Below are 19,610 nucleotides of genomic sequence, written 5' to 3'. Positions count from 1 at the left end.
GGCATTAATGAGAACTTGGTCTCTGTTGATGTTCTAAAGTAGTAGTAATAGAAGCAGTACCTTGTGACTGCATTCTAATTCAAAAGCCATCAAAATAGAGTTGCCAACAAGCTGTTCTTCTTCTAAGAGAACTGGATACTCTGGGGCAAAAATACCTGTGTGATACATTTAGAAGTCTTAATAATTCCCTTTCCCTGGAATCTTTTATTTCAGCCATTGTGTTACATTATCAGTGTAATAAATAAATTCAATCAAATATAATTATCGTATAATTAATCTCTGAGCATAGATAGTCCATACTTGATTTCTGATCTGCCTCCGTATATTAATATTGAGTGTAATTTTATTACACATTTGAAATTTTTAAACAGTAACTTTATCCTGTACTTTTTATCCTATGATAAAGCCCTGTTAACAATAAATATTGGAACATAGCTTAGCATTTAAGACAGTTGTCCTATTATACATTTATATTGATAGTGAATAGAAGTTCTACCATATTAATTGTTTCTTCCTCAATTTATAAACATGGGTTGGATGAACTTCTGTTGCATTAGTAATGGTACAATATTGAAAAGGGCACCGACTGTGAGGTTTGTACCAATTTTTAGTACACAATGAAAAACCTACAGGGAGTTTCCATTTGGATTGTAACCACTTGAATCAGAGCCTCCAATTAGCAGGAGGAAAATTGTTCATAATGATTCTTAATTTATTAAGCGCTACATGTTGTAACCATATTGTTCAGAAAATTGGATAAAATAAGAAGAAGATTAATACATGTATCTTTTACTCTTCCCCAGAAACTTATTTACTTTGGTATGAAGTGAATTCAAGCATGTAAATTTTTAGATAGGATCCAAGCGTATAAATTTGCATCAGTTGACAATATTTAAATATCCACAAGGATTTAAATTTGCTAATATCCTAATATGTCTACAACTACAACTGTGTATAATAATAGATCTCAAACATTAAGATGTTTCTAACCAACTTCTTTTTAATTTTGACTTTGGGTGGGCTACAAATCCTTGATTTATGACCACAATTGAGCCCAAAAATTCTGTTGCTAAGTGAGACATTTGCTGAGTGAGTTTTGCTCCATTTTATGATCTTTCTTGCCACATTTGCTAAGTGAATCACTGCAGTTATTAAATTAGCAACATGGTTGTTAAATGAATCTGGCTTCCCCGTTGACGTTGCTTGTCAGAAAATCACAGAAGCTGATGACCCCAAGGCAATGCAGACATCATAAATATGAGTCAATTGCTAAGTGTCTAAATTTTGACCACTGGACCATGGGGATGCTGCAATAGACATAAGTCACTTTTTTCAGTGTTGTTGTAACTTTGAACAGTCACTAAATGAACTGTTGTAAGTGGAGGACTACCTGTAGTGAACATCAGAAGCTTACTCCAATGGAAGTGGAAGAAAAAGCATGATTTTTATCTGACACAAATCATATAATCTGTAAATCTATCAGCTAATTAAATTCATTTTACAATATTCAATACACCCAAGCAGAATGGATGTGTTTTATAGAAATAAATGCATTTCAGTATTTTATTCCCTCCTGCTTAACCAGTTCCCATAAGACATATATTTAAGTTTTCCTCTGATAGCGTAAAATGACAGTGACAATCACACATACAGGAATGGCAGATTCTCAGGTTAGATAGTTTGCCTCTAAATAGTTTGATCCTCTAATATTCATTTTTCTACAACAAACCAAAAGAGATCACTCTTTTGATTTGTTGGAATCATGGTAGGATTCCACAGAGCATATATAGATAGGAAATAAGGCATATTTGAAGGTTGTTACAAAGAGAAAGATTTTCATGATTTCAGTGTTGTTTGACATTGCCTATTCTCAAAGGGGGGGAAGAGGGAGGTCTATTATCTCCAGATATTGTTGATAAGTATAAATGCTACAGTATCATTTCCTTTATAGACATTTCCTTATCCCCTAAAATCAAGATCTAGTGATCCTTTTTCATTTACATTTTCTATTCTATTTTTCTATTTTCTATTTATTTCACAAATTGTAAATATCATTGTATTGTCTTTCTTGATGAACCAAACATACAAATTACTATCTCAACAGATCATGTATGAGAGAATATAAATGCACTTTATGTGTAGTCATGCTTAGAAACATCCAAATAGATTGGATGCTGGTTCAGCAAAAAGACTCATATGTTTTCTTAAACCACCCAGGCAAAACAAAACAAATCTGAAACAAAATACTTCCCATATGCATTTCTATTTGTAAGATTTCAGCACCATCTAACTGAGACACACTTTTCCAGTTTCTCTGTGAATATAATGAAACTGCATAAGTAGGAGAAAAGGGTCACGTAGAACATAAAACATGGAAGTTTTGACTGTGTTCTTATTTATATTACCAGAAAGTGCTGTATTCTTAAGTCACTTCAGCAGAACGGTTGAAAGTAAAGAGGTACAGGAATATAATAAATGAGTAGGTGTCTTATTTATACGGCTGCAGTTTACATTGGCTGATATTAAGCAAGTCACTCTGTTTTTGAGTCACTCTGAGAGTGAGATGGGTGGTAGTTAAATTTAAATAAATATTATAGGGAATATGTCTTACTATTATTCATTCAAAAAATAATGTAACGAATAGATGAATTAACTTTTATGTTTATGGTGCAAAGTTTTAGGAATTTGGGAGGGTTAAAATATATTGCTATAAACTGATTAGTTCAGCTATAAGGATTTGTTGTGGTAGTTTTTGATCAACAGAGGAACATTAAGGTTTTAATACCGATTAGTAAATAACTGGCTTTATAAATTTACTCTCTCCGTGCAGGAACTTGTCTTGCCATAATTAGAAAATAATTAGAATTAAGGAAATTTTGAGGTATAATACTTTGTGCAAAGTAAATGAAATGTACTAATTTTTCAAAATTAAATAAAAATTGAAAATTAGATGTCTCTCCTCCCCCTATTTTACTGTACTGATGAAGATTCTTGTTGTGCTTGAAAAAACATTACTGCAGTTGGGGAAATTAATGCTGTTTTTAACCATTTTTTATTATTTGTATTTTGTTCCATGGCAGAAACTCAACCTACTGTATGAAGGTTTCCATTTCACTGACAGTGGGTGAAAATGATACTGGTCTGTGCTACAATTCAAAGATGAAATATTTCGAAAAGGCTGAACTTAGCAAAAGCAAAGAAATTTCATGCCCCGACATACAAGATTTTTTAATTCCATATAGAGAGCCAGAAATCTTATGGTATAAGGTAAGAAATATTAAAAATCTTGAACAAAATATTACATGTCTTGTTTTGCTCCATTTCTAGTATCTGAATTTTTCTTATAGATGGTATGCACAGCTTCATCAGATTTTGAGAATTGTAATTTAAAAAAGGTTAACTTAAAAATGGGAAAAAAACAGAAGCAAGGTGATATTTGATAGACAAATTTCTAAATGCAGTAGGTCATTTTTTTGGCTTCTGAAAATGAAATTTCTCTGTTTATATTTTCAATTTTATACATAGCTGCTGCATTCTTTATATATTACAAAATATGGCAATTAGATAATAGACACATTCATAGTACATAGTGATATAGTTTTTAAAAACCTTGGTGTATAGTACTAACAAGACAGTTCTGTACATAAATAAAAATATGAATAAAATAAATCATAATTTAGGTTTTAAAAGTGAGGTTGCAAGGGTGGACACATAGTGATATTCTATTTTAATAACTAACATTTCAGGCAATGGCTCCTGTACTTTAAAAAAAAAAAAAACTAAAATGTTGCACCCACAACATGAATGTGTCACCCTCTTTAAATATATACTTTCATCCAATTGCCCTACCCAAAGAAAGCTATTTTCTATGGAAAAGGAAACAATGACATCATTTTAAACAAGTAAATTTGCATCATTCTCTTAATAAAACTAAAACTAAGTGCCCAGAAAAAAATGCTTTCTATTAAGATTAGGATTAGGGCTAGGACAGACTATAAGAAAACCTGAGAAGCAGATATGAAGTACAACAGCACAAGAAGGGCCACCAAAAAAAGGATCATGCAAACAGATACAGCACTATTAGAACTAGTGACTCAGCCATGGAAGAATCAACCATGGGAATTTAAGCAATTTAAGAACAATATAGAAGCCAATAACTATTTTATAAATGGCTATAGTATAGATTATGCTTCCTGCATTTCCTCTTCTGTCCTTCCGGACCTTCCATGGTACTTCTTTCGCAATCATTGGTTTATGTATTCCCTTTTTTAATACTCCATACCTCTGATCAAGTAGATAGTAGTACAAAAGTAAATATAGCAGCTGGATAGCGTAGTGGTCATAGCACTGCCTCTTGTCACAGGACGTCTTAATTATTTATGAAACATGTCATACCCATGAAAAAGAGGCCAACTTTTTTTCCTAATTGTTCTCCACATGTCTGAGATTTTTTTTTTCATTTTTTAATTGATGAGACATTTGTGTTCATTTTATTACTCTAGATGGCACATAATATATAACAATATATTTTCCGGACATGTTATATTTTCCCCCCACATTAAAGTATTCCTGGATGTTCCATTTAATCCTGTTGTGGGATGGGAAGCCTCTACATTTATGGCAACATAAGAAGCCAGAGAGAGGAAGCCTCTACAGAAATGTTTGTGTAATAAAAGACAAAGGATTTGAGTGCACCCATATCACCCCATTCCATCGATGAGAAATATTCTTCTCAAAGATATTTTTAAATATCTGTGTGTTTCACAGAATTAAGGGTCTACCAGTAGGAGAAAGAGTGTTTTCTCCATAAGGATATATGAAGCAATTATTACATTTCCATGAAGCAGTTTTTCTATTTCTATTTCTATTTCAGTGTTATAAGGATATGATTCCAGGGGAGAAAAGTTTGTTCCAAAGTTCATCAGTGTGGTTGTTGAGAATTTGTGAAAAAGAAAAAGAAAGAGAAATAAGTCCTTATATGGATGGATATATTTTTCTTCTAAATGTGTTTGAGGAAAAAGTATTCCAAAGGTTCTAAATATGATTTAAAATAGTTTCCTGTCAATCAATGCAATGAACTTTGTACTGTTTTGAGACTTTTTTTAAAAAAGCTTTTAAGATTACAGGTTTTGAATGAAACTGATGTGACAAATAAAAATACAAGGGCTATACTTACTAAAATACTGTAATTATCTTTGCACAGGAATGCCAAGTCACAACCTGGAGACCAAGCATTTTGTTCAAAAAGGATACTCTTGTTATCCGGGAGGTCACAGAAGATGACATTGGAAATTACACTTGTGAATTAAAGTATGGTCTCTTTTCTGTCAGAAGAACCACAGAATTAACTGTTACAGGTAATTAGAGGTTTTAAGTGTATATTTTTGTTTTAGATCAGAGCCGCTTTTCTTTTTATTGGTGTTTTAGCAATTCACAACCATGTTTTTCTTTAAAAAAGCTAAACTTTTTTGTATTAAACAATGACTTCAAGAATCTAGAACAGGTTAATCTTAAACCTGTTTTCAAGAGTTGTTGGTTACTTTAAACTGCAGTAAACAGAGTTTTAAAATTTTGAAGGACAACATATCTGTATGACAGAGCAGCCTTTGGGCATTATGCCAGCTCACTTAAGTGTATAACTTGTTGTAGTGAAGGGTCCTTGGTGGTCTTCAATCTGAGTTGTGTTCTTGTAGAGGTTTCATTATCCAAACTAAGTAATATCATCAGTGCATATTACCTAGTTTGGATAATGAAATGTCTGCAAGAAAACTCCTCATTTCAACCCTGAGCTATAAATATTATCCTTTATTGGAAGTATTGTAGTGCTTGATGAAATAATTCTGTCTTTATTAAATTGCTTTCCAATGAGAAAATTACTTGTGTGAAAATGAGAGAGAATCTTTACTTTAGTTCTTTTACTCTGTGAAGAAGCTAATTTAGTTGTTGAAAAATTATTACTTACACAGTTATTGTTGTTAATATCCCCCCACACATATTTTATCTTTTACTTCTATTTATTTCAGGGAAACAATGAGGGTTCAAATAAATGTACAGGCATTTTATTATATGACATTTCTGATTTTTACTTTCAATTTATTTTTAAACGATTAAAGGTTTAAGGAATAAAGTAGATATAGTTTGTTATACAGACAAAGATTATTAATAAATCATGACCATGGAAAGACAAAAAAGAGGAAAATACAAAAGAAAACTTTCTTAACCCTGGTAATTTAAGATTTGCATTAAGGTCAGGCTTAAAAGTGTAGAATTGCTTCACTTTATGATCTATATACTTAGAATTTAAAATCATAATGCTGGAAGGGACCATGGAGGTCTTCTAGACCAAAGTTCTATCTAAGGAAGAAGTCCTTATACCATCCTGGGAAAATGGTTATCCAATCTTTTCTTGAAAATCTCCAGAGATAGAGCACCTACAACTTCAGGAGGCAAGTTGTTCCACTGATTAATCATTCTCACTGTCAGAATACTAAAATCAGTGAAAATGGGTGTCTTCTCCTATTTAATTAAAGCTAAGTTGAAACTGGATAGTGGTTAACCAAAGATTGTTAGCTTGGAATATCTGCAAAAAAAAAAATCATATCAGGAAGACAATTAGCCCTCTTCCATCTCAAGCAAATGGGTGTTTAACAAGAAAATTGAAAAGTACCTGCTCTACTAAACTTAGAAATGATTATAGATAAAGCAAGATGATAAAGTGAAAGTATTCAGTTGTTGAGATTTCTGCAATAGAATACTCTTTTTCTTTCAATAAATCTGATTAAAGAAAACTTTGTGTAAGGACCCACCTCAGCTAACCACCCAAGAAACAGGCATTGTCTCAAAAGGAAACTTTTATTAGGGGTTAGTGACAGTAGGAAGTCAAGGTGAGATCTGGGAAAAATCCCACTTAAATGGTGTAGTTAAACTAGTAATATTCCTCCTCCCACCAAAGTCCTAATGTCCATTTGAAATCCAGCCAATCCACAGATGGCATGATGTGTGGGTAACTGGCACAGTTCGTGCACATCTCAAGATCTTCTCCAGTTTCATTTCTCTGTAACTGTCTCCCTGATAAGCGAAATTCCCTATCCCCAGCAGAATGGCAGGCCCCAAAACAAAAGCACAAGAGTAAATATGCAAGGAAGACAATAAGGATTTGGGGACCTGACACTTTGTGAGAATCTTGTTTTCTATTGCCAAGAGCTTTAATATTTGATTATATATATATATATATATATATATATATATATATATATATATATATATATATATAGGTCTTTGGTTGTTCGGGTTTTCTCCCGTGTAAAATTGGAAGTGTCTTGGTGACGTTTCGACGAAGTCCCATTCGTCATCTTCAGGCTGGTGTTTTCAGCTTCATGCTTTGAGCAGCAATGTGTGGTCTTAGCTGTTTCTTCCTTTTAACTGCCAGTGGGGGTATGAACTGATTGGGATGGGAGCTTGGCTGTGTTCTGATTGGGTGGAGGTGTGTTCTGATTGGTTAGGGGCTTGGCTGTGCTCTGATTGGCTGGGGGGTTGGCTGTGCTCTGATTGGCTGGGGGAGTGTTCTGTTTGGTTGTGCTCAGGTTAGTCTGAGTTGCAGAGGGGTTTAAGATTTTGGGCTGCCTTGCTATTTTTTGGCTTCGCGTTCGTGGTCGTGCCTCCTCTTCATGGAGGGTGTCAGTTTGCTTCATGTATGGATTGGAGGGGTTTAAAGTGGCTAATGATGCAGCTGTGGTCTGGCTTCTGGTTTGTGGTCGTGCCTCGTCATCGGTGTGGCTTTGGGTTTGTTTTTTGCGTGGATGTGTGGTGGTGACATCCTGTGTGGTTTTTGTGAGTGTGGGTCTGGTATCATTTTTTGTGTTAGGGAGTCGTTTGTCAATAAGGGCGGGTTTCCAAATGGCTGGTAGGCGGGAGGTATCATCTCGCTTGTTCATGCTGTGTGGGCGTTTTTCTATCTCGATGGCTTCTCTGATTATTCTGTTATTAAAATGTTCACTTTTGGCAATGGTTCTGGTATTTTTAAAGTCAATTTCATGTCCTGTGGCTTTAAGGTGTTGGACCAGGGAAGATGTTGGTTCCTCTTTTTTGACTGAATTCTTATGTTCTTCAATGCGTGCACTTATTCTTCTGTTGGTTTGTCCGATGTATGTGGTGGGACAAGTGGTGCATGGGATTTCGTATACTCCTTGATTTTCTAATTCAATTTTATCTTTGGGGTTTCTAAGGATGGTGGATATTTTTCTGTTTGTGCAGAATGCTGTTTTGATGTTGTGTTTATGGAGGATCTTACTGATTCTGTCTGTGGTGCCTTTTATGTATGGGAGGAGGGCTTTGCCGTTTTCTTGTTCTTTGTCTTGGATTTTAGTGGGGGTTTCTTTTTGGATTAGGTTTGTAATCTTATTTCTATGGAATCCATTGGATGTTAGTACATTGGTGAGAGTGTGTAGTTCGGGTTTTAGGTGTTGTTCGTCAGCTAAGCGTTTTGTTCTGGAGATGAGTGTCTTGGCTACAGAGTTGATCTGTGCTGGGTGGTGGTGTGAGAGAGCGTGCAGATAGCGGTTTGTGTGTGTTTTCTTCTGGTAGATGGTGTGTCCTAGGGAGCCATTGGATTTCTTGTAGACTAAGACATCCAGGAAGGGAAGTTGGTTGTTAGCTTCTGTTTCCATGGTGAACTGTATTTTGGGGTGTAGGCTGTTGAGGTGTGTGAGGAAGTTGTCCAGTTTTTCTTTCCCATGTGGCCAGATTATGAAGGTGTCGTCTACGTATCTGAGCCAGAGTTTGGGTTTGTGATCCGATTTTTCTAGAGCTTGGGTTTCAAAGTGTTCCATATAGAGGTTGGCAATGACAGGTGAGAGGGGTGATCCCATGGGTGCTCCTTCTGTTTGTTTGTATTTTTATCCATTATAGATGTAGTATGTGTTGGATAGGCAGTGGTTGGTCAGTTCTAAGATGTGTTTGGGGGGGTTATATTTGTTTTGGATAGCTGTCATGAGGATGTTGGTGATTTCGAGTCTGATTCTGTTAGCGTCGTCGGGGTTGATTTTGGTCAGGCTGGTTTCAACTCCACATATAATGGTTTCAGTGGGGATGTCTTTGGGAGCGACTGCAAAGTTGAATCCTTTGGAAAGGACATTGGTTTCGGCTTTGGTGAGGATCCTATCTGAGATGTTATGCACTGTTATACTCCCAAACACATCCCCACTGAAACCATTATATGTGGAGTTGAAACCAGCCTGACCAAAATCAACCCCAATGACGCTAACAGAATAGACTCGAAATCACCAACATCTTCTGCACCAGCTAGCCACCCAAAACCAACTTACCCAAAGAGGAACAGACAGCACTACGTAACCTGAAAGAAGACACCAGCATAATAATCCTACCAGCAGACAAGGGCAATGCCATGGTGGTTATGAACACATCTGATTACCAAACCAAATTAACCAACCTACTCCAAGACTCCACATACAAACCCCTAAATACAGATCCCACCACCTACCTGGAAAAAACCACCAGATCCAAAATAAAAGCCTCCCCCATTAGCGAAGAGATCCAGCAAAGAATCATTCCCAGAGAGAAATCCTCCAGATGCCCCAAACTCTATGGTCTCCCCAAGATACACAAAGAAGGAACCCCACTCAGACCTATAGTCAGCTCCATAGGCTCACCTCTACAAAACCTAGCCAAATTTCTCACCAAACAACTACAGCCCTATGCAGAATCCATCACCTCACACGTAAAAAACTCATTCCAATTTATAGAGATCATAAAGAAACAAAACTTACAGCCCAGCGACCTACTCGTGAGCTTCGATGTCATATCCCTCTTCACCCAAGTGCCTATCAAAGAAGCCTTGACAGCTATTCGACACTACACGAGTCCTGTCACGGAGTTCATCCTTTTTATTCTCCCTGTTGGGCTGCTGGTCTACCTGCCGTTTTTGCATTCCATTGCCAGTTCCTATCTCATCTTCCTCCTCCAACTCCCCTCCTCTCCTAACCTGCCGATTCATACACCCTTTTTGTCTTCTGTTGTCCATTTCTGTCATCCTTCCCTTCTCCAATTTTTCCCTTTCCCTAACCTGCTTACTTGTGTACCATTCCTGCCTACCATCATCCTCTCCTATCACTCTTCCCTTCTCCAAATTGTCTCTCCTCCTCTTCTGTTGGTCTCCCTGCTGTTCCTGTTTCCCATCCTGCCTTCCTATCAACCTTCCTCTCTCAGGTAGTTGGTCTACCCCCTCAGTCTGCCGATCCCCCTGCTGTTCCTGTCCTGCCCGATCCATTCCTGTCCTTCTTTGCTCCCTCAACACTTCTCCCCCCGACCCGCCAATCCGTCCATGCCTGTATTACATCATTCATTCCCATCACCCCTTCTTTCTCCAATTCTCCTCTATCTCTAACCTGCCCGTCCTGCCTTACGTCATCCATTCCTGTCAATCCCCCTTCCTTCAACCCTCCCACCTGTTGATTAACATATTGCTCCTGCCTTTCGTCAACCATTCCTATCGATGTTCTCTTCCTCAATATCTTTCCCTTCCTGGTCCGCTGCTCTACCTGCTGTTCCTGTTTGCCCTCCTCCACTGTTGTCCATCTTCCCCTCTCCAATGTCCCCCCCGTAATCTGCTGACCTGCCTGCTGTTCATCCATTTCTGTCCATCCTCTCTTTTCTAGCATTCCTCCTCCTCTAACCTGCTGTCCTACATGCTGTTCCCACATGCCAACATCCGTTCCTATTAAACTCTCCTTCCCAAGCTTTCTTTCCCCCCAATCTGCCGTCCTGCCTGTTATTCTTATCTGCCCTTCTCCTTTCCTATCAGTCCCCCCTCTCCTGTTTCCTCCCCTCCTCTCCAATCCACTGCTCTGTTTGCTGTTCCTTCCAGCATTCTTCCTCCCCTTACCTGCTGTCCTACGTACTGTTCCCACCTACCAACATGCGTTCCTGTTGGACTCTCCTTCCCAAACTTCCCCCCCCAAACTGCCGTTCTGCCTATTATTCCTGCCTGCCCTTCTCCATTCCTGTCAATCCCACCCTCTCCTGTTTCCTCCCCCCCTCTAATCCGCAGCTCTGCCTGCTGTTCCTGATATTCTCCTCCATTCTTACTCCCTTCTCAAACGTCCTCTCTCCCCCCGTAAATATGCTTCCAATCTTACATGCCTCATCTTTTCTGTTCTTTTCTCTCTCCCTTTCTCTTTTGATCAGTCCTCTGGGGTCGGGCATACCCCTCCCCCGTGTTCTGGATCATACGATCAATTCTGCTGTTCCCAAGCCTCTTCCCTGGTCCCCTTCTCCTTGCAGTCCCTCATCATACCCACCTCCTCTTCCCTTACTACCCTTACCTGTCTGTGACCCTAATACTTCCTCATCTGTCTCTACCTTTAATGTGTCTATCGGATCCTCCCTATGCCTGGTCATGTAGTGAATACCCCCCCCCCAGTCCTGGTTTCACCTCTGACAATCGACATCGTCTCTTGACATGCTCTTCCTGCACTCTTAGTGCCTGATACGCCGAGGGCAGTTCTATACATCGGTTGATGGACTCTGTGTTGGAGAACCAGGCCTCCTTTAGTAAGCGTCTTCCTTTGAAGGAGTCCTGGGCAATGGCTTCTGCCTCCTTGAAATCAAAAGAATGTCCGGTGTTAATCATGTGCGTCCATATTTGAGAGTATTGCTCCTGCCTTCTGACAGCCAATTTATGTTCATGTTTTCATTCATTTGGCTGTCTCCCCCATATAATTACATTGGCAGTCTTTGCAGTGCACTCTGTATACGACCGCTGATCTTTCTTCCTTCGGCAATGGCTCTTTAGGGCGCATGACTTTCATCCGGAGTGTTTGATCAGGCCGGTGAGCAACTTTAATGTTATAAGGTGCCAATATGCGTGCTGTTGCTTCCGATACTCCCTGGACATACGGTATCGTTGTCCGGGCCATTGCCCCTGGATACTTCGGTGCCCTGCAGGGTTCTTGACGTTTGCTATACCTCCGAATGAAGCTAGTTGGGTAGCCATTCCACTTGCACACTTGATAAAGATGCGCACGCTCCCTCTGCTTAGCCTTCCTGGTATTGCAGTGCGTGTCTATATGTGCAAATAATGTCCTTACGCATGAGATCTTATGGGCTGCTGGCTGATTGCTCATATAATGCAACATCCTGTCGGTGTGAGTGGTTTTTCTATACACCATCGTATGGAGGGCACCATTAATTTGACATGTAACCAAAACGTCTAGGAAGGCCAAGCTGCCATTGGCCTCCTCCTCCGCCGTGAATTGTATATCTGGGAATATTGAGTTAAGTTTCTCCATGAAGGCAGTTTTCCCTCACCTGTTTGACGATGACGAAAGTACCGTCCACATACCTGGCCCAAAACTCCGGTTGGTAATCCGCCATGGCCCTGCTTTCCAAATCCTGTAGGACCGCCTCCACGATAACCCCCGAAATAGGAGACCCCATCGGCGTGCCCTTAATTTGTTCATATATTGTTCCTTGGAATGTGAAGTACGTTTTCAAGCATAGCTGTAATAATCTGACAATATCTTCTATCCCAAGGGAACTTTGACTCCGTAGTCCTTTCAGTTGTAATAGATCTTTTATAGTCATAATGGCCAATTCTTGCGGGATGGACGTGAATAGTGATGTTACGTCAAATGAGATCATAATCTCATCATCCCGTATCCTCATCCTCTTTAACCTCTGTAGGAATTCTTGTGAGGATTTCACAGTTGTCGTGTTGTCCTCCACCAGGTGTTGTAACCTTCGACTTAGCCATTTAGCCAGACCGAACATGGGTGTGCCCCTAAGTGCCACAATGGGTGTCAATGGTGTCCCTTCCTTATGTATTTTGGGTAGGCCATAAAATCTCGCCATAGCCAAGTCCCTTGGTCGTATAGCTCTCAGATCTTCTTCATTTATTCCTCCATGTTTCTTAAGTCCATCTATGATCTTATTGAGTTGATTTTTCATGGACGTTGTGGGGTCAGTCCTAATTACTTTATAGGCACTGTTGTCATCCAGTAAGGTCTGGGCCTTGCCATTATACGTGGCTCTGTCCATGACATCTGTGGCCCTTCCCTTATCTGTTGGCAGGATCACGATGGATTTGTCCTTGCGCAGCTCTTCCAAGACCTTTCTCTCCCCTGCCGTTAGTACATGGTGTTGTTTGTGGCCTGTAAGCAATCCCGTAACTCGTTGTCTTATGGCATTCTTCTCTGTCTCACTAGTGGCCATACCTTGTATGGTTGGTTCTACGGCCACAATAAAGTCAATGGGCTGGGCGTCCCCCAAATTGAGGCCCACATCCCATTTTAATAATCTGGTTTCTTCATCTGTGAGGTCTCTTGATGATATATTGTGGACCAATCTGGAGTTCTGATTACGATTGTGCATTTGTCTCAGGGTCTCCATCTTCCTGTGGAGCGTTTCGGTCTTATTCCGACGCACCCTGTTCGTGGCCTCGTATATGTGTGAGCTGAGGATCCTGTAGTGCTGCTGTGTCAGCGTGGATCGACAGAGCTCCTAGCATCTTCGTATCATAGATGACCAGGTGTTAATACGTCTATGGTGGTCATTGATTAAAATCCGTATGGTTTGGCGCTGAAACTATATATATAGTCTCTAATTATGCTAAAAATACAAATCCTGGGTAAATCCATATCATAAAATAATCTGAACACCAGGACAATACTAAAAACAAAACTGTTTAATTAAAAGCTGAGCTTTTCGTCAGTCAACACTACCGACATCATCAAAGTGTGATGCAAGATTGCTGGGAGTCCTTCTTATGCTGCCGGGCAGCTTTGCACTCGGCTCCTTGACCTGGTTACTGGTCCATCCATTCTCTCCATCTGGTTTCTTAAAGGGCCCACATCCTTTATTGTGTTAATGACCTCCGAAGTTGCTGTTTCCTTCCTCCTGGATCCAACCACTCTCCGTTTCTGCTCACCCACTCTCACATCTGTCATCCTCTCTAGCCCCATTCCATGGTCTGTTAGATCCTCCCTGGACTGACTATGCTTACGTGCATTCGAGGGAGAGTGTGTGTCAAGCGGATCCAGACGCCTATCTGCACAATCCCTGGTGGCTGCATTCCTCCACCCAGAGATGCTGTCTTCCTCCTCGGGTGTCCGTGAGTATGCTGTACCACTTCTAGTTGTCCCCCTCCTCTTGAGGCTCCTCATTACTTGCTCGCGTGTTGGGTTCATCGGTTCTTTTGCTCTTTTTGCACACATGCGGGGCCTTACAACATCACTTTCCATCATAGGTCTCTGTTTTCCTTTCCTATTCACGTCAGTAGAATAACCCATCTCTCCCCTCATGTTAGCAGGGATCGTGGAGCAGGTGTCCCATGGGATATCATCCAACCCCCTTTGTTGTTCACCCCATCGTTGTTTTTCCTTTTTATGGGGTGAGTTGAAGTATGCTTATCTGGGATACCTGGGGGGGATGTTTCTTATCCCTTCTCTGTTCTTCTTATAGGTTCTTTGTCCCATGGATGGGTTATCTCCTCTATTCTTCCTTCCCTCTGATTCCATGAGGGATGTGCCACTTGTCTTTGTTGTGGATTCAGATGTTGTTCCCGTACCTTAAATGTTTGGTATGCTAGGCAAAGCTCTATATGGCGATTGATAGAGTCAATTAAACAGTTTGGGTTTTAGTATTATCCTGGTGTTCGGATTATTTTATTATATATATTACTTGAGTGTTTTTTTGATGCATCCTGTTGGCCCAAATATGGGAGAAAGAAATCTTTTGCCTGTATCAGCTCAATCTAGAGCCATCCACAGGCAGCAGTCGCTACTGCGACATCATTTATATTTTAAATTTTTGGATTGCTAACAAAGAATTAAGGGAGACTGGAATAGCTATTTTGAGCTAATTAGCTCTCATCAGCCACACATACCCTTCTGAGTTTAAAACCTGGGCTGCTTGCACGTTAGGCAGCTGTGTTGACCTCTAGGCCACAGGCTCTTTTTCACTTTGTCAGCTGTGTGAGGGAGGGAAGAGAAGAGACAGGGGAGGAGAATTACCTTGAGTGTTTTTTGATGCACCCTGTTGGCCCAAATATGGGAGAAAGAAATCTTTTGCCTGTATCAGCTCAATCTAGAGCCAACCACAGGCAGCAGTCACTACTGCGACATCATTTATATTTTAATTTTTTTGGGAGATTTCTGTCTACATACTTGTTAGCTTATGTTTAAGCAGGAAATACTGCTTTAATTCTATTGGCCGCCGCTTAACGGTGATCTGTATAAATAGAGGTTAAGAGGCAGTTAGTTCTGCTTCTGTGTTAACTTAATAAACGGGTTGTTGTTTGCACCCATTACCTCGTCAATGCCTGAAACATAACAGTGGTGACGAAGGTGGGATGTGCTGCTAAGGGAAAGAGAGCCAGAAATCACTAGGGGTGAGATCAGGCCTCAGCGCCCTGGTAGGAACCACGTTCTCCCCTCTGCCTGCCAGCAAGCAAGGCTGGAGGCCCACATCCTGAGGGACCAGTCCCTAGGACCAATATAGAAGCCTTAGCAGCACAAGGCATTGAGATGTCGGTGACACTCACCATGGCAAGGTCAGAAAACTGTCAGAATTCGACATGTCATATCCCAAGAGGTGGAGTTCATACATTTCTCGAGTTGAAAACTATCTGAGAGCTAACCAAGGTAGCGAAGATGGCTTAAAAGCCACAACGCTGCTGTGCGTGCGTGGCCAGGCAACGTTTGAAGTAGCCAATAACCTAGTCACTCGAGCTATGCTTGAGTCAGTCGCCTACTCCAAACTAAAAAAAAATGCTCAAGGAACATTTTGAGCCGAAACTCTTCGTTATTGCCTGGAGACATGCATTTGAACAAAGGGAGCAGCAACCAGGTGAGTCTACTGCTGAGTTCATAGCTGTGCTACGACAGGCATCCCAACTCTGCAATTTCACAGACCTCAAAAAGAGACTGAGAGACCATTTAGTATGGGGTTGAGAAACTGGGACCTTCAGCAGAAGTTGTTTGCAAAGAAGACCCTGATGTTCCAAAATGCTCTGAAAGAAGTTATGGCTGAAGAAGCTGCCGGGAGAGCCATCAAAGCCTTACAGCCCTCCAAGAACACTCCCAGCCCAGAAACTATCCACCATGAGGATGTCAAAAGAGTTGAGGGCCCTGACATGGACAATGAGATCGATTGGCTGCAGAAGCCACCATAAAGAGCCCAATGGCCATTCGACACTCGATGTGCGGGCTGTGGAGGCTGACATAGACACTCGGAGTGCAGGTTCCACACAGCAACATGCCGTACGTGTGACAAACAAGGCCACATCACTGCCGTCTATAAAAGTCACCAGTGGGAAATTCCACAAGAAGAGTTCCCCAGGAAACGTACGGGGGCTCCAGGGTAACATAGAGTTGGCTATTGCTCCAGCAGAAGGAGTGTGTTTAAGACAGGTGCCCATCGCCCATTGCACAAGCCTTATCAGGCTAGACTGGTTTGATGCAATGGGCATCCATTGACTGGCATAAACAGAATGCAAGCAGTGGACCTGTAGGCAGTTTGCCAGGAATTTGCTGATGTTTTCAGCCCTAACTTAGGAAAGTACAAGGGACCTCCAATTGCTCTCCACCTTGATTCTACCATAACCCCAATAAGGATCAAGCCTTGTAGAGTGCCTTTTGCCCTCAAACCAAAAATCGATGCAGAGCTGGACAAGCTGGTGCAACAAGGCGTGTTGCAGCCAGTAGATAGCAGTCAATGGAAAACCCCCGTAGTTATGCTACTTAAGGCCAACAGTGAGGTGCGCATATATGCAGATTATAAGTGCACTATTAATAGAGCACTGTGACAACATGCTTATCCGGTGCCTGTAGTCAGCCACATTTTGGTGTCACTACAGGGAGATTGTGTATTTGCCAAATTAGATTTGGCTCAAGCCTACCAGCAACTGCCTGTGGATAATGCCATGGTAGAAGCTCAGACTATAATTACCTACAGGGGAGCTTTCAGGGTACAATTCGGGGTCAGTGTAGCCCCAGGGCTTTTCCAGAGCATGATGGAGCACATGCTCAAAAACATTCCAGGAGTGTGTCCTTATTTCGATGATGTCCTCATAGCTGGGGAGTCAGTAGAAATATTGGCAGAATGGCTCAAAGCCATCCTTCAGCGTTTCCGTGAAGCGGGGCTGAAACTGAAGAGGGAAAAATGCAAAATAGGGGTAGCTTCGACCGAATTCCTTGGTTTCTGCATAGATGCTGCAGGCATTCACCCAGCTGAATCCAAGTTTAAAGCAATTCAGCAGGCTCCCAGTCCTAAGTCAAAGGGGAAGCTTTAGGCATTCTTAGGACTACTCAATTTTTATCATGCCTTTCTTCCATACAAGGCCACAGTGGCAGAGCCACTTGGACAAAAAAGCACAGTGGCAGTGGACAAGTGTCCAGAAGAAAAGTATCTCGGCAGCCAAATCACTGCTGTCTTCAAACTTGGTACTGATGCATTTTAACAAACAGCTGCCTATCAGCATTGCTTGTGATCATCCCCGTATGGGGTAGGGGCTGTGTTGAGCCATTTAACAGCTGATGGGAGACAAGCTCCCATAGCTTATTATTCAAGGACTCTGTCTTTGGCGGAACGCAACTACGCCCAAATAGACAAAGAGGTATTGGCCATTGTAACTGGTATCAAAAAAAATGATGACTAATTGTATGGTCGGCCATTCACGGTCTTTATGGACCACAAGCCACTTCTGGGTTTGTTCATGACAGACAAACAAACACCTCAGATCCTCTCCCCACAGATGCTGAGGTGGTCCATCTTTCTTTCAGCTTATAGTTACAGGCTAATTCACAAACCGGGCAGGGAAATGGGCCACACGGATGACCTTAGCAGGCTGCCCCTGCCACACTCAGAGCCAGACCCCACTCCAACTGCTCACATCCTGGCTATCCAGGATCTGCCGGAGTCTCCCCTTAATGCGGAGGACGTGGCTGCCAAAACAGCTTCAGACAAGACGCTGAGTCATGTGTTGAACTGGTTGCTCACAGGATGGCCAGACATTAGTCTGGGGCCTAACTTTCAGAGCTTCAGTAGGAGGAAGTATGAGCTATCAGCTCACAAAGGTTGCCTTTTGTGGGGGAGTTGGGTCATAATCTCAAACTCCTTGAGGCCTAAAGTGTTAGAGTCTCTGTATGAGGGACATCCAGGAATAGTCCGGATGAAGGCACTTGCAAGAAGCTACCTATGGTGGCCTGGGTTAGTTAAAGATATTGAGGCCCAAGTACACAGTTGCTACATTTGCCAGCAATCCAGGCCAGGAATGCCTCAAGCCCCCAGTCCACCGCTGGGAAACCACACAAGCCCTGTGGTCAAGAATCCACATTGATTTTGTGGGACCCTTTCAGTGACAGCTGTTCCTCATTGTGGTGGACAGTCACTTTAAGTGGTTAGAGGTCACACCTGTCCCAACTATGACAACTGCCAGGACCATCCAGGAACTGCACAGGATCTTTGACATGTACGGGTTACCTGATATGCTAGTCTCAGACAATGGGAGTCAATTTACTGCTGCGGAATTCTAGCCCTTTTTGAGGGCTAACATGATCAGACATGCCACTTCGGCCCCTTTTTCACCCAGCCTCAAATGGACAAGTGGAACGCACGGTCTGGAAAACCAAAGAATCCTCAAAGAGGATCGTAACCAGCACTTGGCAGCATAGGTTGGCAGACTTTTTACTCTGCCAACACACAACTCCCTGCACTTCCATGGGCAGAAGCCCAGCATAATTAAGATTGGGCCATCGTTTAATCACTAAGCTGGATCATCTGCATCCAGGCCGAGTTGCCTCGGAATAAGCACAGCCAAAGCCACCGCAGAGTTTGCAAGTTGGTGACCGGGTTTGGGCATGAAACTACGGTCAAGGGGCACTGTGGGTGGTAGCTGTGTTTGGTAAGGTGTCAGGGCCACTCTCTTACAAAGTGGTCCTGGAAGATGGTCACGTGCTACATCGGCACATCGATCAACTGCGCAGGAGGCTAGCGAACTAGCCGCTGACTCATGACTTTCATGAAAGTCAAATCCAGGGGCAGCACAACAGCAGCCATGCATCAGAGTCTTTGAGCGCTAGCAAGAATCCCAGAAGAGGGGACAGGGCACTAGCAGAAGGCAAGTTGGCCCTGAACGCAGAGATTGCACCCACTGAGCGAATCCGGCAGACGGCTCTGATTTCCAGCCCGGTGGAAACTGTTCCACCAATGGACACTGGCTTGGGTCTACCTGGACAGACCAGCCACAGAGACTCAGGTCTATCCATAGCGAACAGTCCCAGTCTACCCAGCCTGGCAGGTGAGCTAGTAGACCAGGGGCCTTCAGCAGTGCCGAGATGTTCAGAACGGTTGAGAAGGCCACCAAAGTATTTACAGGACTATGTTCAATACTTGTCATTATGAACTATCTAGGGGGAAGGGGTGTTATGTATTGATGTGAATTATTTGGAAACTGTTGGAAACGGTAAAATGTGTCTGTTTAAACTCCAATCTGTCTGTCTTCATACTTGTTAGCTTGTGTTTAAGAGGGAAATACTGCTTTAATTCTATTGGCCACCACCTAGCGGTGATCTGTATAAATAGAGGTTAAGCAGCAG

General features: G+C 41.7%; 1 protein-coding gene across 2 annotated transcripts in view; it reads left to right on the top strand.

The window, feature by feature from the left end:
* The window catches only part of IL1RAPL1 (interleukin 1 receptor accessory protein like 1), an 877,062-nt gene that overhangs the window by 520,407 nt on the left and 337,045 nt on the right, over positions 1-19,610 (top strand). For both annotated transcript variants that reach the window (XM_039335732.1, XM_039335731.1), the window contains exons 4-5: positions 3,081-3,267; positions 5,204-5,357. In XM_039335732.1, the coding sequence (XP_039191666.1) occupies positions 3,081-3,267; positions 5,204-5,357 (341 nt within the window). The remainder of the gene's footprint in view (positions 1-3,080; positions 3,268-5,203; positions 5,358-19,610) is intronic.

This window comes from Crotalus tigris, unplaced genomic scaffold, assembly GCF_016545835.1.
Source record: "Crotalus tigris isolate CLP2741 ecotype Arizona unplaced genomic scaffold, ASM1654583v1 scf7180000017658.5313226, whole genome shotgun sequence".
Taxonomy (NCBI): domain Eukaryota; kingdom Metazoa; phylum Chordata; class Lepidosauria; order Squamata; family Viperidae; genus Crotalus; species Crotalus tigris.
The sequence above is the reverse complement of the archived record's forward strand: the minus strand, read 5'-3'. Positions and strand labels throughout refer to the sequence as shown.